The sequence below is a fragment of the Salvelinus sp. IW2-2015 genome, linkage group LG32 (assembly GCF_002910315.2).
Source record: "Salvelinus sp. IW2-2015 linkage group LG32, ASM291031v2, whole genome shotgun sequence".
Classification (NCBI taxonomy): Eukaryota; Metazoa; Chordata; class Actinopteri; order Salmoniformes; family Salmonidae; genus Salvelinus; species Salvelinus sp. IW2-2015.
The window spans coordinates 23,200,729-23,226,702 of NC_036871.1; the positions used below are offsets into that span (position 1 = coordinate 23,200,729).

Consider the following 25,974-nt stretch of genomic DNA (forward strand, 5'->3'; position numbering starts at 1 on the left):
AAGAGACCGTCGCTCACTGGCTCTGAGAAGTGCGGAACTGCTTGTGGGTCGGTCCTGAAGAGCATCCCGGAGAGTCGCGTGCGAAGGGCATGCCAGGTCATTGGGATGAATCYGCCACCTGAAATAGCCTACGTGGAATTTAACGCCACCCAATCCGGTATATAACATCAACCACATCCCTGACAAGACAAGAAGACCGCCGACTGATAAAGCACATTTACTGAGAGCTGTATCTTATGCAATAGTTTAGTTTTTTTTTAAACTTTATTCACAAATTTTACATTTACGGGGCTCTAGACGGTTGATGACTGCCTATTAACTTTGATTTGCAAATTGATTGGAACAGCCTTGAGGTGAGTTGTTACATTTGAATAGAATCTGTAAGCTAGTAGATGTGTTAATTTCAAAATGTATCAGGAAAGGTAATTTCCCTTGAATCGATGGTTTACTATGCATGCGCTTAGGCTACTACGCATTACACTTTTCCACGCTATTATGCCATTGGTCCCGGAATGTAAACAAAGGTACGCAGGTTGATGCGGGTATTGTTAAATAACGGGATGCTAAATTCGTTTTTTCATTGTGGCAGCTCTTGCCGTTGTTTATTGTGATAGATGAATGAATAAATAGTAAACACTAATCAGTATTTTTGCCTGAAGGGGACTTGCGACCTCTTTATCATAATATGCCCTTTGTGTAAGTTTTGTCTTCTTGAGACCGGAAATGCATTCATGTTAATTGACTCAGATGATGATTCCACCTGGGGACTGCTTATATGCTGGGAGGAAGAGAAGGAAGCCCATCCAAAAACAGTTGAGTACCACTACCAGATATTGTCACTTATGTATTGAATGTTTTATTTTATTTGATCAATTAAATCTTCATTGACCTATTTTATCAAGCTATATGATTAAAATAATGCAACCATCTATTTCTCATCTGTTGTACACTACTGATCATGAGTGAATGATTCTAATTGACATGTGCAAAAAGGGTACAAAAGTGACTTGTTACATTCAATAATATTTTTTTWAAGATTGTATTTATCTAGGCAAGTCAGTTAAGAACAAATTCTTATTTCTAATGATGGCCAACCAGAAGGCAAAAGGCCTCCTGTGGGGACGGGGGCTGGGATTTAAAAAAWATATATAAAAAATATAGGACATAACACACATCACGACGAGAGATACCACAACACTACACAGAGACCTAAGATGGCAGCAACACATGACAACACAATAGTAGTCATGAGTTCTTAGAATCAGCCTATTTGATTTTAGTAGTTCATCTCACATGAAATGCATACCTGTTGATTACATGTGCAAACTAAAACATATTCTATAATGACAATAACCTTGTTTAAAGTCTGGCATTGATAGATATTCCACACATTTGTAAATTAATGGACAAAGATGATTTATGTTCAAACAGGCTACAATTTAAACAGAGCATCAAACCCAAAATCATTCATTGTTATATTGGGTTTATTTCCAAGGGTATTTGGTTACACTTTGAATTGTGGTGCTAATACCATGTATTTACATTGTTATTACATTGGAGAGTAAGATTTGGTACAGTACACCTGTTATACCAGTTTATTTGATATAGTTCATGTTCAACTGTGAGCATTTGTCTCTTCAGCATTATTCTGTTGAAGGACCTGCTAGCTACAGCTACAGAGGCTTTCCCTCTTCATTATTTAGTCATTATTGTTTTTACTTTTTACTCAAGGAATTTACTGTTTCTCAGACCCCACAGACCACCCTTGACCTTTCTCAAAATATCCCCTTAGACATGATACAGGTTCCAATAACTATTGATTAATATACCAGAGGAGACAAAATGGGATTGAAATGTCATTAATGCATGCTTGCTTATTGAATAAACCAGACATCATTGGGGCAATAGCACTGTATTTTTGGCCTCAGGAGATTGATCTAATACTTCCTAGATTGTTACTTTTTTATAACATCAATTAACCTTGCTAAATTATTTGGCTCTATATCCGACAGAAAACAGACAGCGGCCAGCCAGAAGACCAACCCGTCGAAGAGGCACCGTGACCGTCTGAATGCAGAGCTGGACCGGCTGGCCAGTCTCCTACCCTTCACCCCAGACATCATCTCCAAACTGGACAAGCTCTCAGTGCTGCGTCTCAGCGTCAGCTACCTCCGGGTCAAAAGCTTCTTTCAAGGTACGGACAGCACAGTGTCCCCATGTGGTGCAGTTACACCCTATACAGTCTCTCGTGACAGCAGTTACACCTTATCCTGACAGCAAGCATGCGGGATTTGGCCCTGAATGCTAAGATTACAACCTATACTGTAGTAGGAAAATGATTTATTTTTACTGCAGGATCTGTTGTATATTAGATGTCACACTATATGGTGCACTAGTGTACATTCTATATCATATGCATACAGTACTGTGCAATTCATTATCACAACTTTACAATGTTTATTTGTTTTTATAATGAAAATATTGGTTTGTACACTTGAGTTGCATCACATCCACTGTGCTGCCACACTTATTTTACCCTAGTGCTGCTTCCCTGCCATGAAGCTATAATTCTGTTAACATTATTAATGAGAACATTTAGACAACATTTTAGACAACATTTAGACAGCTGAAAGAATGTTATTTATCATACATGGATCAAAGTAGAAGGGTGGTATGAATCATCAGGCTGGGTGTAACACATTCAGACAGCTAGATGGTCAATAGATAAGAGCTGAAGTTTCTGAAGTAGTGCTGAACTAGGTTCTACATGTGCTCTGCTGTTTATCTCATGGACCGCTACAGCAGGCATACAAGACATCACGAGCCTATTGATATTTTCACCATGCACACTCCTACCTCTCTCCTACTTTTCTACGTATTTGACAAGGTTTATTACATTTAGAAAATGAAAATGGAAAACATGACCAAACATATATTTTACCCATGCATGCATGATGCCACTGTGGCACCCTTGATCAGTCAGCCAGTTTGTATTGGATTAACATGCCTAGTAGCTAATATGAACTATTGCAATATACTTATTTATATTTTGGTTAAATGTACCTTCTTATTTTTTTCTGTGTAATTTCCAGTCCCTTCTGTAAKTAAATATGTTAGGTCAAGGTGGTGTTGCTACATGTGTTAACTTAATTTGATTATCTGATTCAGAACAGGTTTTGACTCAAATGGCCACATATCGAATGAGGTGTCAGCCATCAGCTATTTATGTCTTCTTTGCAATATACTGTACATCTTTAAAGCTTTGAATTGCATCAAAGGCAAAGCTCATACTGGAGGTAGCTTACCTGTTTTGAATAACAAAAAGGATAGATATGCTATCTAATGAAGGAAATTAGTAGCTCTGCTCTTTTCACTAATATCAATAGCTACAAACTTAAAGTAATTGTATTGTCCAATTGAAATCTCCCATCTATAGTTACAGCACAACAGAAAACAAATATTAAAGCATTTTCCCTCATTAGGGATGTATTGAGCTTGTCTCTTTCTGTGGCCATGCTGGAGCTGGTGGGTATCTTTGCATGAATAGTCTCACGTCAATAATTGTGTAGATTGGCACTGCACAACAAAAGGCATGAGTGGCAGACCCCAAACCACCAAATATTTTGGTCCAACAAGGGCAAGCTGAGAGCACAGCATGCAGCAGAGCGAAATCCCTTGTTGTCCCAACACTATTGTTGGACTGTTGTCGGGCACAATTACGCTCAAATTTGATCACCCAGAACTCAACTCCCTGAGTTGATCACCAAGTTTGATTTTCTGACCCCTGGATAAGACTAAATGAAGCACTACAAATATTGGTTAAGATTTGACCCTCAAACACAATAATATATTCCAGTTTCAACAGGTGGTTGTTTTTTATAGGTTTTCAGCACCCTACAAACCTTCAAGYTTAGAGCAGATGTTATTTACAGCTACAGCCTGAGACAATGCTGTAGCTGTTACACCACTAACACAGGATGTGTGCCAGGACTGTGGTTTTCTTGTTTTTCAGTCATCTCTCATTTTTTTGCTATTATTTGCTAAGTACATTTGTAAATAATCTTGATGACGTATCTCATTCAGCTGACACAGTGTGTGAGTAAGGAGGATCGATGCTGTTCTTTTAAAGGATACTGTATATGGATATATCATATACACTGCTCAAAAAAATAAAGGGAACACTTAAACAACACAATGTAACTCCAAGTCAATCACACTTCTATGAAATCAAACTGTCCACTTAGGAAGCAACACTGATTGACAATACATTTCACATGCTGTTGTGCAAATGGAATAGACAAAAGGTGGAAATTATAGGCAATTAGCAAGACACCCCCTAAAAAGGAGTGATTCTGCAGGTGGTGACCACAGCAACTTCTCAGTTCCTATGCTTCCTGGCTGATGTTTTGGTCACTTTTGAAGCTGGCGGTGCTCTCACTCTAGTGGTAGCATGAGACGGAGTCTACAACCACACAAGTGGTCAGGTAGTGCAGTTCACTCAGGATGGCACATCAATGCGAGCTGTGGCAAAAAGGTTTGCTGTGTCTGTCAGCGTAGTGTCCAGACATGGAGGCGCTACCGAGAGACAGGCCAGTACATCAGAGACGTGGAGGAGGCCGTAGGAGAGCAACAACCCAGCAGCAGGACGCTACTCCGCCTTTGTGCAAGGAGGTGCACTGCCAGAGCCCTGCAAAATGACCTCCAGCAGGCCCAAATGTGCATATGTCAGCATATGGTCTCACAAGGCTCTGAGGATCTCATCTCGGTACCTAATGGCAAGTCAGGCTACCTCTGGCGAGCACATGGAGGGCTGTGCGCGGCCCCAACAAGAAATGCCACCCCACACCATGACTGACCCACCGCCAAACCGGTCATGCTGGAGGATGTTGCAGGCAGCAGAACATTCTCCACGGCGTCTCCAGACTCTGTCACGTCTGTCACATGTGCTCATGTGCTCAGTGTGAACCTGCTTTCATCTGTGAAGAGCACAGGGCGCCAGTGGCGAATTTGCCAATCTTGGTGTTCTCTGGCAAATGCCAAACGTCCTGCACGGTGCTGGGCTGTAAGCACAATCCCCACCTGTGGACGTCGGGCCCTCATACCACCTCATACCACCCTGGTTCGAGCCCTGACTGCTGATTGGCTGACAGCCGTGGTATATCAGACCGTATTCCACGGGAATGACGAAACATTTATTTTTATTGCTCAAATTACGTTAGTAACCAGTTTATAATAGCAATAATGCACCTCGGGGGTTTGTGTTATATGGCCAATATACCACACCCCCTCGGGCCTTATTGCTTAAATATATGCAATTTAGCAGACGCTTTTATCCAAAGTGACTTACTCATGTGTGCATACATTTTTATGTATGGGTGGTGCCAGCGGGAATCGTTGTAAGCACCATGCTCTACCGACTTAGCTACACAGGAGCATAATAACGCTGTAAACCCCTATGGCCTTATGAATGGGTGTGCAGTACAAGTTGTGCCATGTACTGTTCCTCCTTTTTGTCAGCAGCTGTGGTWCCCCTTGCCAGGTTCCGTTCGTCAGGCCCATTTAGATATCACACACTCTTGTGTGGTCTTCACTGCTGATCGCAATAAGCTCACAGAGTGGTTAATAGGATTGAGGCATGCACTTCACTTCATTGCAGTGAGCTCAATTATAAAAGGGCAGGTAAAGTGATGGGGTGGCAGGTAGCCTAGCGGTTAAGAGCACTGGGCCAGTAACCGAAAGGTCACTGGTTTGAATCCCTGAGCATGGGATGTGCCCTTGCGCATGGCACCTAAACCTAAATGCTCCTGTAAGTCGCTCCGGATAAGAGCGCCTGCTAAATGACTATAACTTCAATATAAAACGATAGAACTAGTACAAACTACACGGCTCACTATGGTTTCAGGTATGTGTCCTTGCAGGTAGGATCACAGTGTCAATGGTAAATAATACCATGGTTCTGATACTGCCTGTTGCACATTCATCATGAAAAGGATTCTCTTTGAAGTGATCAGACAAGAAAAGGATGTGATGTATTCATAAGAATCCCCAAAAGTCCATAGAAATCATGTCATTTTCCATGCGGCCGCCTGTTCCTAAAGTGTTACCTGAAGCTTAATGTATGCTGAGCGTCTTGTCAGCGCCAGCTAACTTGACTGTTTGAATTCTATGAGCCGACATGACAGTGTATTTCTGTGGAATACAGAGTAATGGGGGAAAAGATCATGAAAGATATTAGGAAGCTGTGATGTGCTGTCCAGCACATGAGGGAGTAATTGTGCACTAGTGAAAGTGTCAGGGAAAGCATAGTCAGATCAGAGAGTTAATGAATGCTCCACTTTCTCCYGAGTACATCGCGTGACTGCTCCCTGGCAAGGCCCAGGGCCGCCCTCAGGGCTCATTGTAATGCACAAGAAAGAACGGTATGTATAAAGTGCACTATGCCACAATGTTGGATTTTATAGATCAGATTTGCTTGGTCGGAATCTGATGACTTCACATGACACGAGGAGGATGCTGTGTGTGAATATGAATGATGGATTTCAAATGTGATTTTTGTTTATGATCACGTTTATGATCACAATTTGAATTGGTTATAATCAAATCAAATAATAATTATATACTGTACCTAAAATGTTGAATCAGATCCGACTTTCAGGGAATTATATCCCAGATGTGGCCAAATTAAGTAATTAAAATAAAGCTAATCCGAGCTAATGTATTTGAGGCGCTGCCAGGTGAGTGGATTTGACCACGTGAAAGCAAGAGAGGTAGACTGGGTAATCGTCCATAACCTTTAAATGCTCTTCTGGAAACACACTGTATGTACAGAGTGATAGTCTTCATAGGGAAATGCAGAAAAGGTTCTAGGTTTGATTTAATGACATTGAGAGTGATGAGTGACAAGGGTTTTGAAATGTTATACAGTTGGTACAAAGAGAGGCACATTTTGAAGTACCACTGAGAAAGCATTACTTTAATRTAAAACCTTTTGGTGTAAGTACTGTGAATGCTTTGAATTGTGATGTTTCACACTGCAGTCTGGTTACAGTTCCTTATTTCCCATTCCAGTTACATGTAGTGTTTATCATCAAGGGGCTAAAATGGAACCAGTAAACAGAAGAGGTCTTGAGTTCTCCCATCTCCATGTTTACTGGGTGCTTTGAGTATAATTTTGAAATTGGCCCTCGGAGGGCAGAGTGTTACACTGCTGTTTGGCAGCTGCAAAACCTTCTTTGGCAGATTCCCTTCAGCTTGCGTGCAGAATGGGGAAATTCCAGTTCCCCCTTGTTTCTAGTCATCATGTTTGAATAGACTGTTTTTCAATAAGGATCAGAAACATTCCTTCCAATGGATCCAAGCAATTAACTCCTGATTCTAATACGGGCCAGGATCATTTACAATCATATATCTTTTCTCAAATCCCATTTGTTATTACACTTAATCCAGAAAGCTATTGTTCACTTCATTTGTTTTTAGAAAAAGGGTACAATTAATTTAGCTTGTTCTGTTTGTACCACATAATTATTATCATTAAAAACGATTGATATCGTTCTTTACAGATGTCATATTATATCATATAGTATGTACAGTATGTTTGATCCAGTGAATGTATTTTTTGTATGCTTACTGCTTTTCACTGATATTTAGTCACCAGATTATCGGTTAAAGTGTTCAATCAGCTCAAAGGCGACATTCACAAAGCGAAAATATATACTGATTTGTCTGCATGCAATAGCATGAGGTAGTGACCCCAATATGTCATAAGGCAGGGGCACTGCTCTTGGTCTTATTGCACAGAGACTGCAGTGCTAACTGATTTGGCACAAGCCCTTTTGTCTAAACTGTGATTTTTAACGTGACATCAGATCATAAAAAACATTCCATCAGCTTAATCTCTAATCACACCCTCTTAACAAGCATTTTCACCACTGATATTGTGATGCATTTTGGCATGATAACAATGACAGCTGCAAGACAACAAATGTATGTTAATGGAAACAGACAAATAGACAAATGTTCAAAAGTGAAGATGACAGGGGTTGATCATCTGTAGTAGCATACCATCTTCAGGGCTTCTAGTGCTACAACGGACATGCTTTTCTACAACAAATCCAACTGCTCTTCGGACTAGTCACTCTACCACTTGTCACTTCATATAAAACTCTATCGACTCAAGAACGTAATCTCTGATCCCCCCCCCCCCCACAAAGGCTATTGTCACCAAATTATTTTCATGTGAACTCGCACTCCAAGCTTTGTCTATAGCAGTAACGTCGTTGATCATCAATGCACTAGACACGATCTCATGGCACAACATAGCTAGCACACTCAGCCCTGGTCACGCAGGTCCATAAGAAAACACAGACTGTTTATTAATGATCCCCCCTCTCTTTTAATCTAGGGGTTAGAACTAAGATGATAGCTAAACTTCTCACCAGCTCTGGCGCCCACGTGAGACAGACGCACAATTGCTTCYATCAGCTTGGGTGTCACTTTGGCCTGTAACCTAATTGGTGTTGGAAGAGCTACCATTACTAGGGATACGTTGTCCATCTGCAGACTGCAGGACAGCACCATATGTCTAGACGTGAACAAACCCCTGAAAACTGAAAGATAAAATCTYGGACTGGGGATTAGTGGTCTAAAGAGGGTTTAGGCAGTAACAATTGAGTTGAATTAATTTGTTAATTAAGCTTTTAAATTAGGTAGGTATATTATGGTACTTACGGTAATGTGTAAATAACAATGATATAATTTCATATGATGTAGTTTCAACATGGCTGTGAAAGTAAGTAGTCTTATTTAGATTTCAGATTTCGCTCCTCAAGTAACTTTACTGATGTTTATATAGGCTACTCTTTATTTTGGGGATTTTTTTTATTGATTTAACCTTTTATTTAACTAGCCAAGTCAGTTAAGAACAAATTCTTATTTACAATGACGGCCAAACCCTAACACGGATGGCGCTGGGCCAATTGTGCACCGCCCTATGGGACTCCAAATCAATGTTGTGGTACAGCCTGGAATCGAACCAGGGTCTGTAGTGACGCCTCTAGCACTGAGATGCAGTGCCTTAGACCGCTGCGCCACTCTTCTTGAGATTCCCAGTGATTTATCCTCTCCTCTGCACCTTACACTGACCCTCTGAAGACTCGCATTACAGTAGTAGCTACTCACAGTAATGTCAATCAGCAAGGGTGAAATGTCGCAGGTTGACGTTTATTGGGATGAGTCCTGTAGGCAGAACTGAGTGATTTCCGCTATATGGGCCAGCTGCAAAGTCAAAATTGGATATATTGTAAAAATGAATGGGGRAAAAATGTAAGGTTATGTTTAGGTTTAAAATCAGATTTTACGACTTTGTGTCTGTGCCAGCTAGTGACCACTGCAGAGCTGCCTCCAGAACAAGATTCATGACGAAAGACACTAACCTGCAAATCAGTCCTAGAAATGAAAACCTCCTCCCTGCCTCTCATCCAGTTCACCTCACAAAACCCAGTGATTGATACAAAGGTATCACTCAAAAATACAAGGACGAGAGGTGAAAATGTTTGCTTTTAGAGCAATTGAGGAGGGAAACCACACARTGTTAGTAACAGTAGAGCCCTCCTGATAAAGGTAAGTACTGTAACTACTTGTGACTGGGTAATGACTTTTAGCCTCTTAGGAAATCGGCACACTGTCTCTTTAAGAGGCTCTTCGTGTAGTAGTGGTGTAGTTAAGCTCACCAGCCGAGCAGTTGCGTGACTGCAGCAGACTGGGTTCTGACCTCAGAAACGGTTATGAAAACGATCTGTAGATCAGTGCAACTAGTAGAAGACCAGCCCTGCAGAAATGAGTGACCCTTAATGCCTTTACAGCACTCTACACAGAGACCAGGACATATGCTTTTACAGATGTTAAGATTGATTCACATACCCAGTCTAGAGGTGGTATGGTGCAGAAAGCTCCATTGACTTCAATGTGAGTTATTATACTGTACCTTTCCTAAAAGCTTTCTATGACATTTATAGCGTAGTTAAGTCAGCGTTTAGAAGGTTGACCTATTTATTTGGTGTCCTTGATGTCATTATTTCGTATACGTATAGCCACCCAGACCTTTGTGCTTTGTGTAGTACTGCTGTATACATGCTCCAAGCCAATGAAATTAAAGAATTAAAGGCTCTGGTCTGAATGCATTAGTCATGGCATTGCTTATGCTTGGCAGCTGCATATTCCTCTTGTCTCATTCACTTCTCTACCTCATTACTCTACTGGCAGATGTGTTTTAGAGAGAAATGCTCATGGGTAATTGTTATTAGCCTACATTTGCTGGTTTGTATGACAATCTTTTGAGATAATTCTTGCTGTTTTATACTTACAACTGGGTCTGACAAGACAGCGTGACAAGGTCAATTGAATGGTATTAGTCAATATGGGGAGGGAGAAACCCTGTGTATTCTGCACCAGGATGAGGGAACTCCTGTTGTATATGGGACACCACTCTGACATGTTTGCAAAGGTAGCCCCATTACCACCAGACAAAATGGCGGTAGGCACAGTATYTGTATTGGCTGGCAATGACAATGAAAGGTACACATTGCTACAGTGTATTAGTAGAACACTGCTTCTATGGTATTATGTAAAGGGTTGTTGATTCTACATGGATCTGTTCCTACATTTGAAAGTTAGCAAAACACTTAGTTTAGAATATCTATATAAATTCAGCAATTGCATTTTGCTCATATTAATCTGTAGGCTATTGACATATTCAAAGGTAATTTGCTGTCATTTGATTGCTGTTTGGTTTCACATTGCGTTCGATCGTTGCATTGCTGTAATCAGGGCACACTTGTGAATAAGACCCAGGTATCAATGAGAGTGTCAAATTTGGTTAACAAAAAATGTAATGGCTTATTTGCTGCGTGTGGCCTATTTGATCAAATAGATGTTTCGTAATGCTTAAGTTGTTACAAGTGTACTCATTGTCTAGAATGGCCCCACCTGATCTGGCCTCCTCCCGACTGCCTTCCATTTTTGAAAACATTTATTTTCATTGTTAGAGTGGTCAGTTGAGTATCTGGTCAATATAATGGATAGTCTGTGGTATAGCTAGGGCTTTTCAGTCTCAAACGCCCGTGACCTTTGAATGCGTTGGGAGCGATGAAACAACAGAGCCCTACTTAATGAAGGGACGCAAAGTGGGCAGAGGTGCGAATTGCACGTGGAGTTTGGCAAAAGGGAGCATGATTTGTTGATATTATTGTCATCCAAACTCATCCTTAATTTACTCGTTGTGACGCACTATAAAGTCTGACTTTATACCAAAATTATTTTATTTATACTTTTTATAGATAAAAACTGCTGCATTGGACCTTTAATGCAAGGTGGGACAAATACTTATTGAAAACACATTCTACTCAACCCCGGCTTGCTTTTTTTGTATGCTCAGTTTTATTTTGCATGCAGGCAACCATACAGAACATCACATAAACCAAGATTGGTACTAAGATTATTTTCGGCTCTTTATGACTCCCATGATGTCACTTGGCTTTTATGCAATCTGCTCTATGGCTAAATTGCTGTCTCTCAAACATAAAACCTATAACAATGGCATTATAAATAGTTAATGGAACAACTACGAGGGCCTGCTGGCCTGGAATTCTGAAGACTGATTCGGAAAGTGGAATGGAATTGAGGGTATATAATTTGGGTAATTCTACTCATAGTTGGTTGGCTATAGCTCAAAATCTGATTACATAAGCAAATTAGATCACTAATAATTCCAAAACCTACAAAGGCATTATTTTGTGGGTAGGTGTCCGTTGCTCTCCTTGATTCATTGTCAGTGGATTAAAATGATTGCCTTGAATCCAGAATTTAGAGTTTTTTCCCCCTTCAAAGTTTGGAGGTAAAGAGTCATTATGATGGTCAATGTTAATCCAATCACCATGGTTCCTGACATCTGAGATTTGTGTTTGTAATTGTAATGTTTTTAATATTACAAAAATATGTTGTTTTATAAAAAGATCATGAACCAGAGCATTTGGGCAGTGTTGTCATTCCATTCCCACCGACACTATTTCCCCTGCATAAACACACATCTGGTTGTAAATGTAACGTTGACTGTCTGTCAGGGGAGTGTCTGGGTTTGATTAGCATATATTCTCCCATCAACAACAGCCCAGCAGTGTATCCCAGGGAGAGAGAGGGTTGGTCCTTTTCAATATTTTCTTTACTAAAACAAAAGATAAAGATAGTTTTGTAGCTTTCATGCTGTAGGTATATCTATCATGTCAGAGTCGGACAGCTGTTGCATCAGGCCAGATACTGTATATGAGAAAGGAATGTGTATTTGGAACCAACCTTTTTCTGTTGGAAARAATACTATTTTCAACCACAAATTGAGATATTGTTGAAATTAACAATGAACTATGCAACTCTTCAGTTCAGCGACATTACTCAGTGGTCCTCTTTGAGTATTTGTACAACAACATGTAGTCCTCACTATTACAACAACGGCTCTATAACTGAAAACATTCTTGTTGTATTTTACTCTTTATTTAAAAAGATGCGGCATTTGGATGTGCAGCATGCCCCTATAGTAATGAAGCTTGGTTTATGGACCTTTTGTTTTCATTTGTTCCGTGGCAATGCGTGAAATAGCAGACATCTGCTTTCCTTTTAGACCACAGATTTAAAGATTCTCCCCACCATGTTTTTCCAGTCAAGCACTGAAAGCTGCACTGGCTCCAGTCAGTGGATTGCGTGTAAATTACAGTATGTATATGTGTGTGTATATGAGCCATTGTCTGCTGTGAAATTCTCCTCATTTGGGCTCGGATACACAGCACAGGTGTTGAGTGCAATGAGGGTGACAGATTAAAACGTCTGAACACTGTTGGGTCTGTCACACCGCAGGCTTTTAACCTGAAGTGTTCAGGCCTCATTGACCCTGTCAGGGCCTGTTGTGGAGTGATGCTGCACACCACAGAAAAGTGTTGGGATGTTACTGAAAGAGAGCACGCTCACAGCCAGGCGGGAGGAGAGCAAGAGTGGGAGCCGCCAGAACCCCCATCACGCAACGCCTGGGATTCCGTGCAGGTGAAGGATTTACACGGCACGCTTTGGGAATCCCACAGCTTCACACTCTCTTCCCCTCCTTTTACCTCCTAATTCCCTGCTCTGTTATTTTCTGTTCCCCTCCCCATTCTCGATAGGAAGTATTTACTCAGCTGACACAAAACAGGTGAAATCACACCCACACATTCTTCTGTTTCTCTCACACTGGTACAGCAGAGGCAATAGTCATGCAATGATGTGGCTTGCTATCTCTTTTTTTTCTTCACTCTCTATTTCTTTCCTCTTTGACTTATTCCCATAGAACAAAACACCTTTGAGTTTCCAAATCCACTATTCTTATATCACCAGGTAGCTTTGAAGTATTCTGGGGTGTTGGCTCAGGTCAGCAATGACATAGTTGAAGCTAGTGGGGAGGGGTCCGTTGTCTGATGGTAGGCAATAGGATTCCTCTACTACTCAGCAAACCGCTCAGACAATCTTACAACCGCTTCAATGTTCATATATAAAGGATGGTATTGTTTATCAGACACAGTCAACGTGCCACTAAGTCCTGGCACAGAAACTGTGGGATCCAAGTTTGCTGTTAACATCTTTAAATGGGTGGTTTGTATTCTCACATTTTCTAGTTTGACCTCAACAGTCTCACCATGTTAACATTCAGCTGAATTAAGTCTGGTCCACTAATAACAATTCCTTCATTTTTATGGTCTGTGGACAATTGACTTTGTCCTCTTTTGTTTCTGGTGAGAGTCTCCCAGTATAGCAGCAGTGACCACCCCATGTCAATAGTCACCAGAGGGACATTTTGGCAACTAAGAGTACCACATCCAGGAATAGATACTGTACCTCTTAAGACTGTGTTAATATTGGAGCTTCCTAACACAAGTGCATCATTAGTTTTCCTGCTATTTCCTCCAAGGCAGCATCACATCAACATTAACATGGATGCTATTGCTAGCTACAGTCATTTGACTTACAGTACACGTCAAAGGTTTGGACACACCTACACATTTTTCTTTATTTTCATTATTTTCTAGATTGTAGAATACTAGTGAAGACATCAAAACTATGAAATAACACATATGTAATCATGTAGTAACCAAAAAAGTGTTAAACAAATCAAAATATATTTTATATTTGAGATTCATCAAAGTAGCCACCCTTTGCCTTGATGACAACTTTGCACACTCTTGGCATGCTCTTAACCAGCTTCATGAGGTAGTCACCTGGAATGTATTTCAATTAACAGGTGTGCTTTGTTAAAAGTTCATTTGTGGAATTTATTTCCTTCTTAATGTGTTTGAGCCAATCAGTTGTGTTGTGACAAGGTAGAGGTGGTATACAGAAGATTGCCCTATTTGGTAAAATACCAAGTCCATATTATTGCAAGAACTGATCAAAAAAGCAAAGAGAAGTGACAGTCCATCATTACTTTAAGACATGAAGGTCAGTCAACCCGGAACATTTCGAGAACTTTGACCATTTCTAAAAGTGCAGTCGGAAAAACCATCAAGCGTTATGATGAAACTGGCTCTCATGAGGACCACCACAGGAAAGGAAGACCCAGAGTTACCTCTGCTGCAGAGGGTAAGTTCATTAGTGTTACCAGCCTCAGAAATTGCAGCTCAAATAAATGCTTCACAGAGTTCAAGTAACAGACACATCTCAACATCAGCTGTTCAGAGGAGACTGTGAATCAGGCCTTCATGGTCGAATTGCTGCAAAGAAACCACTGCTAAAGGACACCAATAATAAGAAGAGACTTGCTTGGGCCAAGAAACATGAGCAATGGACATTAGACCAGTGGAAATCTGTCCTTTGGTCTGATGAGTCCAAATTTGGTTCCAACTGCTGTGTCTTTGTGAGACACCGAGTAGGTGAACGGATGATCTCTGCATGTGTGGTTCCCACCACGAAGCTTGGAGGAGGAGGTGTGATGGTGTGGGGGTGCTTTGCTGTTGACTCTGTGATTTCTTTAGAATTCAAGGCCCACTTCACCAGCATAGCTACTACAGCATTCTGAAATGATACACCATCCCATCTGGTTTGCGTTTAATGGGACTATCATTTGTTTTTCAACAGAACAATGACCGAACACACATCCAGGCTGTGTAAAGGCTATTTAACCAAGAAGGAGAGTGATGGAGTGCTGCATCAGATGACCTGGCCTCCACAATCCCCTAACCTCAACCCAATTGAGATGGTTTGATGGTTTGGGATGAGTTGGACCCCGGAATGAAGGAAAAGTGCTCAGCATATGTGGGAACTCCTTCAATACTGTTGGAAAAGCATTCCAGGTGAAGCTGGTTGAGAGAATGCCAAGAGTGTGCAAAGCTGTCATCAAGGTGGCTACTTTGAAGAATCTCAAATATAAAATATATTTAGATTTGTTTAAGTAGGTGTCTCCAAACCTTTGATTGGTACTGTATATGTCACGCTATTCTGAAGTCCTAAGCAGTGGTTGCCTGCCCGTGCCCACTCCCCACCGCCTGGGACTGATGGACAGAACAGAAGGAATGACTGGTGATGTGAGTGGTGGTAGGTAACTGTTGGCTTGCCACTCGCTACTGCTTGACTCTATCTTCAGTCGGTCGTTCCTTCCCCTCCACAGCTCCACATCCCTTCTTCCCTCTATCTCTCCCTCCCCCGCTAGCCGGTGTATCACTCTGCCTAATTGCTGGGTGGGTGGGATGTTCTGTGGCCTTAAAGGTGATGTGTAGTGGTGGTGGATGCTGGGATCCATCCAGCAGCAACCCCGCCCCTCCTACCCCAACCCCCACGCACCACTCCCAGATCCCCCCTTCAGGCTTGCGTGATGAAAGCTGCCGTTTGTATTGATGATGGAGAGCCAAACCTCCAACTAGAGCACGTGATAATGAAATCATGGCCTGGATTAGCGTGCCAATTTGCCCTGCAACCGATCCCATGAGGAATCCTTGCGATGAGTCGGATTTCCATGGACTGTGGAGGGAACATTCATTAGAAATACCGTGTCACAGGCAGACCGATGAAGTCAACTCTATCTGCTTGAATCACGCCATGAGACGAGCTATAGAGAGAATAAACTACGTGGAGTAAAGGGAATAGCATCCAGGCGATTCAATGTCACAGTCAATTTGGGTGTACTTTCAAAAGCTCCTGATGAAGAGTGATTGGTGCTGTGATGTGGTTATGAACCAGAGCCACTTTAGTGGATTCCATTGTAAATACATCAGTGTATTAAGAACTAGCGAGCACACCATGCACTCTTCAGTTGATGGTAATAGGTCCATTTTGGGCATACCTAGTTAACTAGTATGGCTCCTCTCCATCTCGTGTAACAATGCGTGTGTGTACCTTTGACAAAGATCACTCCCTCCATATGATCCATTTGATCATACTTATTGTATACAGTCACAAGCAGTGCTTAGTGTTCATCTCATACAACCTACTGAATAAAACAACATCTAGAACAGATACAGTAGATACTCATCACAAGCCTTTGAAGGAAGAGTACAGTAAACGTGATTAAAGAATGAAACGTCATCTGAATGATTTATGCCTTTCCCTGGCTGTGACTGTGAGGACAACATAAGCAAATATGAATGACTCATTGTGTATTTGAGGGCAAGTGTATTAAAGGAAGCTTGTGTTTACATTTCACTGGATCAGCTGTGATTGAGGCGTAATGATCATTGACTGTAATAATGGCACTTCTCCCATTGAGTTCCTGTGGTCAGTTCAAGCAGTTTGTCTGAATGTGGAGATGTCAAACCAGTGGTAATCTAACTGGACATATTGTGCAAACAATTTTCTCTTGTTTTCACTGGTTCTTCCAGATGAGGCTCAGATACTTTGTACTGTATGCGGTATCATTATCTTAGGAAGGGCAAAGATGTGCGTGCTCTTCATCATTGCCCTTATATAAGTTGTGACCTCTTTGTTGTAAGTGAGCATTAACATCCATTGTGAGTGGAAATGATATTGAATGTGCTTTCTATGAAACATACCAAGTTGTCTGTAGTAATTCCCAGCAAAGCATATGCTGGTTGTTTCCGACCAATAGGGAATGGCTGGAAGAGGAGTTGTTGGCACGATTGCTATTACTACTATTCGTTTTTTTTCAGATCATCCCTGGAAGTGTGTGTGTGTGTGTGTGTGTGTGTGTGTGTGTGTGTGTGTGTGTGTGTGTGTGTGTGTGTGTGTGTGTGTGTGTGTGTGTGCTGTCTCTTATACACATCTAGATGTGTATAAGAGACAGGTGTGTGTGTGTGTGTGTGTGTGTGTGTGTGTGTGTGTGTGTGTGTGTGTGTGTGTGCCTGCCACCAAGCGTGTGTGTGTTAGCTCATGTTCGTGCATGTGTTTGCCTGCTTGCCTGTGTGTTTGTGGGTGTTTCCATTAGCTCACTCCTAAAAGTAGAAATAATACAATTGATAGAGTGCATTTCCATGTTATCCATGCTTTCACCAATGCAGTTGTCATGGCATGCAGTATAGACTGTTAATGCTTAAAGGTATATCAACTTAAGGACATGATGTTTGTACAATTCCATAAGGAATAATGCCATGGATTTCCCACAGTCTTAGTTATTACCTTGACAGCGTATATTTGTATGTAATACTATACATATAAATGTAACTGCATGCATTATTTATCCCATCTACTAGGTATGTTGTTTCAGTTGCATTGTGGGCCTAATGTTTAGGCAGAGAATTCTGTGTAAGTTAGCGGTCATCATTATTTAACAGCTGTAGGTATTATGAAATTCTTTGTAGGCTAATGTAGCTTGTCATCTTACATGCAATGGCTTGAACAGGCGCCAGACCACTGTTAGGGATATGGAGGAGATTGACAGACATTTTAGTTGCGTGACAGTGTCACCTCAGCCAGCCAGCTCCTACTCTCTCGCTTTTTCTCYCTCCCCCCCTCTCTCTATCCATTTCTCCCTTCCTCCCTCTGGTGATCCTGACTTGGATTTCCTGGTCATGGAGGGGGCAGCCAGGGAGCCAGGAGGGTGGAAATACGCTAATGAGGTGGCTTGGGGCCAACTTCCCGCCCATTTTCCTCCCTGACCCCCTCGTGTCGCTGGTGAATATACTGTATATACTTTGTGCTGTGAACACGCAAAGGCTGTCAGACAGCAGGGACTCTCACACGCACTCTGGGCACAGTCACTTCTGCTCTGTGCTCTTCCTCTCTGGCCGACCGGAAGATGCCACAGCACAGGGAAGCAGCAGAGCGGACCAGGAGCAGGGGCAGCCTGGTACTGTACTGCCTCTCTCTCCTCTGTGGTTCCCAGGGAGACAGGTGTAAGCACTGCCTCTCTCTGGACACAGAATGTAGGATCCACACACCATTTAATCATAGCTTGAAGAAAAAGGGAGATGGGAAATGATGCTGTAAAAAAAGTTAGAAACTGAAAATATGAACCCTTTAGGAACATGTCACCACAGTGTGTGTGTACTGTACTGCCTCTCTCTCACTCTCTGTGTGTGCATCTTGCAGTAATGAGTTCATATCCGTATGAATTGAAATCTGAATTGTGAGAATTGTTCTTTTGGAATGGAGAATGTTACCTTTTTAATGTACCCTAATCATCTGATTACTTATCATACACTCCACATCTACAGTAATAAACCTGTTAGTCCCTTGAAAGTTGTCTTTTTTTCTCTCATCCAGCCATCCAGGAGAAGCCTTGCAGAAAGCACATCATGGAGTCGCCTGTGAACCACCAGGATACCAGGAAAGAGAGCCTGTCCATGGGGACCCCGGGGACCAGCAGCAGCGTGGTGGAGAGTGACCTCTTACTGGAGGTGAGACAGAGTGGAGCAGAAGGGTCAGGTTGTGGTTTGTCCTCCCAAGAGATCACTGATGAGAGTACTGATATGAATGGAAAACAGAAAGGAATGGGTCATCATAGTCTTGTGCCCAGTTGGTGAAAGACTAGCTAAAGACTAACAAACCATAAATACAACATGTTCATGAAACAGAATTAAAAGCAGTCTGCCCTGACTGTGTTTTTCTTAAAAGACACAATAAATAAAATTGTTGAATGAAAAAGGACACAAAGTTGAATTTAGCCACATTGATTATTAAGGTTTAGAACATGTCTTGATGATATCGTGGCACAAAAGTGGAGCTGCTTGGATGATGAGTAAGACCAACCCTCCGTCCCGGAACAACCCTCAGTCCTCCCTGTCTCTGAATACCCGTCCTCCCCGAACTCTCGCCCTCCCCGAAGTCCCGCCCTCCCCGAACTCCCGCCCTCCCCTCCCACAATAGCGTGACACCAAAGCAGCCGACCATGATGCTGCTGAATGAAGATGGTGACACGGTTAGGTCAGTATCACACCAGAGAGTGGGAAAAGAGGGCCCAGATGACCTGGGCTGACTTGAATTAGACCGGAGGTGACAGGGCCTGCCAAGGAGCAGGCCAGAGTCACGACAATGTCAAACACAACAGCTCCAGCACCAGCCAACACAGGGAAGTCAATGARGAACTGTGTGTTGTTTCCTCCCGTTCTCCCCGTTTTTCTCTTCAAATCAGGAGGCATGAAGAGAATATTTTGTATGTTTCATTCCGATATCCATTTATTATCGGAAATAGTGATGTTTATCAACAAACTACTCATCAATCAAGTGCAACTGAAGTTTGTCCCCTGTGTGTTCTTAGTACACACATACAGTATGAATGACATTTATTATTTAAGTTTTAAGGCAAACAAAATGTTGACTTTGGTAATACTGAAAGTTTTGGAAAAGTATAAGAAATACAGAGGACAAATATACAGAACATTTTCTGATTAAATTAAAAGAGATGATATCCTGAATTCATGTTCAGACATTTAACATTACTGTTAATGCCGTTGTGTATTAACATGTGGGCCTGTCTCTTGTCTCTTCTAGTCCCTGACTGGGTTTGCCTTGGTGGTGAGCACAGACGGGTTGATCTTCTACACCTCCACCTCCATTGTTGACTACTTGGGCTTTCATCAGGTATGTTTCAATCACACCTTGTATTCTCAAAGTCATGATAAATTAGAATTCACTTTGCTACTGAGGGTCAATGATCAATCAAGCCGTAATAAATGTAGTTGAAATACAGTACCATTGTACAAGCCTTTCATAGAAAATTACATTCTGAGGAAACATTATACAGCATTGTAAAACTGTTTTATAGTAAACCACCAGCAATAGAAAACAAAACAAAATGTACATAGAATTGTTTTTTAATACAAGGCCATGCCCTTTTAGTAATTAAATGAAACATAACAGAAATCAGACTGTGGTTGTATGAAAAAGATTCATATGACCAACCATGTCAAAAGTTGAAAATAGCCAATTGTGTAGTTCACTGGATTTTAACGACAWTTTTTTTGTTCTAGAAGCAAACAGCTGGATCTTTTCCATTTAATATACTTTACAAGTTTGTAACTGTCCTTTTTGAGTCAATAGCTTTCTATTAGGCCTAATTAAAGCTGGGGTTTTAACATGGGAAGGAGACTAAAGAGACAGTTGATCGTTCCTCTGATGGGAATTGAGATGGTGTTGCTGTGTGTTCAATAAGAGGGGTGCTTCACAGGGCAAGTGTTCAAAGCGTTGCATGCAAAAGAAGCGGATATTATGGGAAGGTTGAATATTTTAGTGGGAGTCTGTCGTTTTATGAACAGAGGGTATAGCTGAGATGGAAAAAACAGAGGAATTACAAGTGTGGGCTGGGGTTGGAGGATTTTTCATTACATTTACATTACATTTTAGTCATTTAGCAGACGCTCTTATCCAGAGCGACTTACAGTAGAGTGCATACATTTTATTACATTTTTACATACTGAGACAAGGATATCCCTACCGGCCAAGAGCAGACGCTCTTATCCAGAGCGACTTACAGTAGAGTGCATACATTTTATTACATTTTTTTTACATACTGAGACAAGGATATCCCTACCGGCCAAACCCTCCCTACCGGCCAAACCCTCCCTAACCCGGACGACGCTATGCCAATTGTGCGTCGCCCCACGGATCTCCCGGAACCCAGAGACTCTGGTGGCGCAGCTAGCACTGCGATGCAGTGCCCTAGACCACTGCGCCACCCGGGAGATATAGGATCAGGATAGTGTTGCGTCTGTCCTCATGCAAGCAGCTCTGGTGTCACGCAAAGCACAAACAAGGCAGCGAGGAGAGCCGCCCATCATCCCACCGACTGAGGAGAGGGGAGCCCGGGATCTATATTATACATGCAAACTGCAGGGAGTCATAACTCATTACTCACCGATTCAACTGTTGTCACCAATTACCCTGCTGTGATACACATTGTATACAAGTCATTACTTAATGCTTTCACTATTTACTCCTTAGTTTTATTGATTTAAGTCATAATTTATAGATCTTTGACTGGCAAACAGTTAAACAAAGCAGTTTGAAATGACTGAACGCACTCAGTAATGATGATAGCACAGTTACAAACTTTTTATACATTCTGACTTTCCGTTTCACATCTAAGCTTTTCTTCTACAAAAACAATCATTTGAAAAAACAGTTTATGCCATATTTAGAATCAAGATCTCCCACATAGAGGGAGGGATGCTGATTGAACCGAGTCAGTCACAGAAGGTCCTCCCTCCCACACCCWTCTGGTCAGCGGTGGGAAACCGAAAAACAGAAGCGTTAAGTTCTCAGTGGGCTCGCTGCAGGCTGAAACTTGCGGTGTCTGTCTAGAAACCTCCATGGCGTCTGACCATAGATGTGTTTCACCCGACCATGACACTGGTTAAGTGGGGAGGTCAATGCGTTGACCAAACACAATGGACGGGTAACTGTGGGGGTTAATTGGTTGGCGGGCTGAATGTTTGATGACTTGTTCCTCCTTTACCACTGCTCCTCCCCTCTCCCTCTTCTCCTCCGTAGACGGATGTGATGCACCAGAATGTTCTTGATTATATCCATGTGGAGGAGCGGCAGGAGTTCAGAAGACAACTCCACTGGGCCATGAACCCTGGGACCCAGGGGGCCTCCCTGGACCAGCACTCAGCCACAGGAACTGGTGTGTAGATCATTACCATCAACAGAACCTTTGTCACTCTGTGGAACTGCTAAAGGATGCAGGAAAGCCCCTCATCATCACATGCAACTTGTCATTTACATTAGTTTCCATTCATGACCATTTTGTAGAGGGACAAAGGGATTAGTACATTAGTTGCTGTATACAAGACACAGAAAGAAAGGATACTGTATTTTATTTGAAATTTGCAATACTATCCTAAAACCCCTCACTGTAATATTGGTGGTTAGAAGACCAAAACAAATTTAAAGTAGGGCATTTATTACATAGGTTGTACTAACAGAAATGCTGTGGCTGTCCTGTAGGTGATGACTTTGTGATGAGCAGTCTCTTTAACGCCCAGGAGCCTGACGGTGTTCCTCTAGAGCGCACCTCCTTCCTCACTCGCTGTTTCATTTCCCGTGTCCGTTGCTTGCTGGATAGCACCTCAGGCTTCCTGGTGAGTGAGTACCTTGGCTCGCATAAGTACCTGACAATATCCACTCTTTTACAAACGACATTAACCGTTATGCTCCACACAGTATGAAGTCAGTTCTGATTTGTGAGCGTTCTATTCAGTAATGTATGTGCACTTTCTCCTTGGGGGTCTAGGTTAGGTTACTGTTACTGTAAAGCACAAATACTGTGAAGATATCTGTTGACATAAAAAGGGCTTTATAGTTCACTTTGATTGGTTGATTAATTGATTGATTAGTTGATTGATTAATGTTTGGCAGAGCATGCAGTTCCAGGGCAGCCTGAAGTTCCTGCAGGGCCAGAAGAAGAAGACAGACTCCGGGGCGCAGCTACCCCCCCAGCTGGCCCTGTTCTGTGTGGCCGTGCCCCTCATGATGCCCTCCATCACAGAGCTGAAGATGAAGAGCATGACGATCAGGAACAAGAAAAAGGGCCCCGTCAACCCCACACCAGATAAGCACAGGTAAGCAGTACTGTGGGAGTGGTGAGCATGGGGAGAGCTGAGCAGTGAGCATTCTTTTTTAAATACTGTGTGTCTGTCTATATCATGGTTTTACTAAACACTTTTTGAAGGAGCCAGGCATGTACACCATTTAGTTTACAATCAATTTACAATTTAAGACACATGTTTATTACAGCATCAGTTTCAGAATCTGCTGAATTCAGTCAAATTACTACTTCATACTGTAAATGTACACAACTAGAAGATTATATAATGCATACATGACCATGGATATATTTTCCTTCGCCATTTTCCTAAATAAGGAAATGCTGTCTGTAATCTCTTTGTTTGTGTTCCCACAGTGACAAGAGGCATCGCTCCACCAGAGGTTCATGTGACAGCAGTGACTTACTGCTTCTGAATTGTTCCAGCAGCTCTACCAGAGACCCCTGCCACTACACCCCATGGACACCCCTCTCCAAAGACTGCATCAGGTATAGGAACAATGGTTACTACACCCAGGAGGAGCCCATCAACTTCTGCCTGTCTTCCATGGGTGGTGGGCCCAAAGCTCAGAGCGTGAATCATCCATGGGACATCCGCATCGGGTCCACCATAAGAAAGGGCCCCAGCAGTAGCTACATACCATGGAGACAAGGCAAGTACAACAACCTGGGGAAGTCTGGAGCTTACAGGATGTCTCCAGGATATCACGCTAAAAGACAGGTTGCCTCTCAGAACAAACTGTACGGAGGCCTCCACAGCCCAGAGGTGGAGAGCTTCTGTGAGGACGGCATGAAGGCAGACAACAACTACATGGGCGGCCATCTTGACTGTTACAATGGCATGGTGTTGCCTGAGMCAGCCATAAAGACAGAGCAGGACTCTGACTCTGAGAACGGTTGCAACATCTACAGCATGCCCCACAGCGGAGCCTGGGTGGGGAACGAGAAGCGCTACAGCATGGGCTACTCAGAAGAACCACAGGTGAAGTCAGAGGCCGACTACTACGACCAATACACCACCTGCCAAAGGAACAAGTCCAACATGAGCCCAATGCTCAACGGATACCACAAATACTTATACCCAGTGGGGAGCAGGGCTCAGAAGGATCATAGGATACCTCACTCAGACCCTCTTTGTAGCAGTCATGGAGCAAACTGTATGGACAGCAATGTATATGGGAATGGTACTGTGGAGCATAAAGGGTACATGCAGCAAGACAACAAACTGAACTACGAGTTCAGGAATCATCTGGTCCACTCTATAAAGAGGGAACCCATGGACTCACCTCCTTGGTCTGGCAATGGACATGACATTAGCCAAATACCCATGCAGAGAAATATGATTCACAATTGTGCATTGAATGATATTGTACACAAACCAAACCCATATATCTACATGCAATGAGGTCAATGGAAAATCTCTTAAACCATCTGGGCACCACCTTGCTTCTTTATTGTATTGATGCATAATATGGCAGGGTGGGTAGTTATTTATACTCAACTCAGGTAATCAACAGTGTTATAAAGCAAAAATATATGGAAGCAAGGAGAGGTGTTTTTATAAGGACTTTGTACATAAGACACACAAGATAAATATAACTTTTTTCAGATTTACAGTACCAGTGAAAAGTTTGGACACCTACTCATTCCAGGGTTTTCTTTATTTTTTACATTGTAGAATAATAGTGAGGACATCAAAACTATGAAMGAACACATATGGAATCATGTAGTAACCAAAAAAGTGTTAAACAAATCAAAATAGATTTTAGATTTTATATTCTTCAAAATAGCCACCCTTTGCCTTGATGACAGCTTTGCACACTCTTGGCATTCTCTCAACCAGCTTCATGAGGTAGTCACCTGGATTGCATTTCAATTAACAGGTGTTGCTTGTTAAAAGTGAATTTAATTAATTATTCTTTGATAGGTTGAAATAATGTATTATTTTAACAGTGAGTTTTGTCATTTTTGTTTTAAAGACAGTGTTATAAATTGAGATTTAACAAAGCTTCACTTAACAGCTATTTACACACATTAATGTCTAAGGTGGTATCTGAACATAATAATGTCCAAATTTATTGCACAGCAATACTGTTAACTTATGTTCGTGGTCCATTGTTATATTTGTACATTTTTGTAAAATTGTAGTACATTCAAAAGAAATGTTAGGAACTGTAGTTCTGTTTTATGAAGCCAATGTTTTATTATATTTTGAAAAGATTGAAAAAAATACAGTATGTGAAATTATGACATGTTCCCTTACATATTCCATAGCTGCATAGCTGCAAAATTTCTACAGCATTCTATTATGCCGTTTTTAAAATAAAATAAAAATCTGTAAATTAATTTCTTTCTTTCAAAGCTATTCTACAAATTGTAATAATTTAATAGCAGACTTGTTTCTAAACAACTTTTGGTAACACTTTTTATTGTGTATTTTTTATTACTGGTCTGAAAATTGACCAGCCCTTCTGGCATTTGCCCAGATGGCCAGTCCAACCCGACATGAGTGAAACAATAAAAGATTTGTAGTAATACAGTGTAACAATGAATAAATACAACAGCCTGCTTGTTGCACTGTAGGCTACATTTTTCAGGAAGGATTACAGTCATACAAGTTTCAGATATCAATTAAATTCAATAGGCATCTAACATAGAATATTACGCTATTTAGCACATTAATATCATAAAACAGATAATAGTCTTATTTGAACACTGAAAACAATATTGTTTTCAGTATTGTTTTCAGTGTTCAAATAAGACTATTATCCGTTTTTTTTAAATAAACAAAATAGTATCATCTGTTTTATAATTTCATTGTGCCCCAAAAAATGACATTGTATGTTAGATGCCTATTGAATTTAATTGATGCTGGATGCCGGTGTAGAAAGCGATGCTATTTATTATGAGAATGTGTCTGCAAATAAACTCTTTGCATTTAGTGCTTAGTACAGTCGGGGAAATAAAAAACA

General features: G+C 41.5%; 1 protein-coding gene across 1 annotated transcript; it reads left to right on the forward strand.

Moving 5' to 3' along the window:
- Nucleotides 1–750: 750 nt before the first annotated feature.
- Nucleotides 751–25,254, forward strand: LOC111957005 (uncharacterized). The gene is made up of 8 exons (XM_023977714.2): nucleotides 751–812; nucleotides 2,013–2,194; nucleotides 18,721–18,854; nucleotides 19,948–20,037; nucleotides 21,946–22,081; nucleotides 22,405–22,538; nucleotides 22,816–23,018; nucleotides 23,360–25,254. The coding sequence occupies exons 1-8, from the start codon at nucleotides 751–753 to the stop codon at nucleotides 24,405–24,407; spliced, it is 1,989 nt and encodes a 662-aa protein (XP_023833482.1). The 3' UTR covers nucleotides 24,408–25,254.
- The last annotated feature ends 720 nt before the right edge of the window (nucleotides 25,255–25,974 follow it).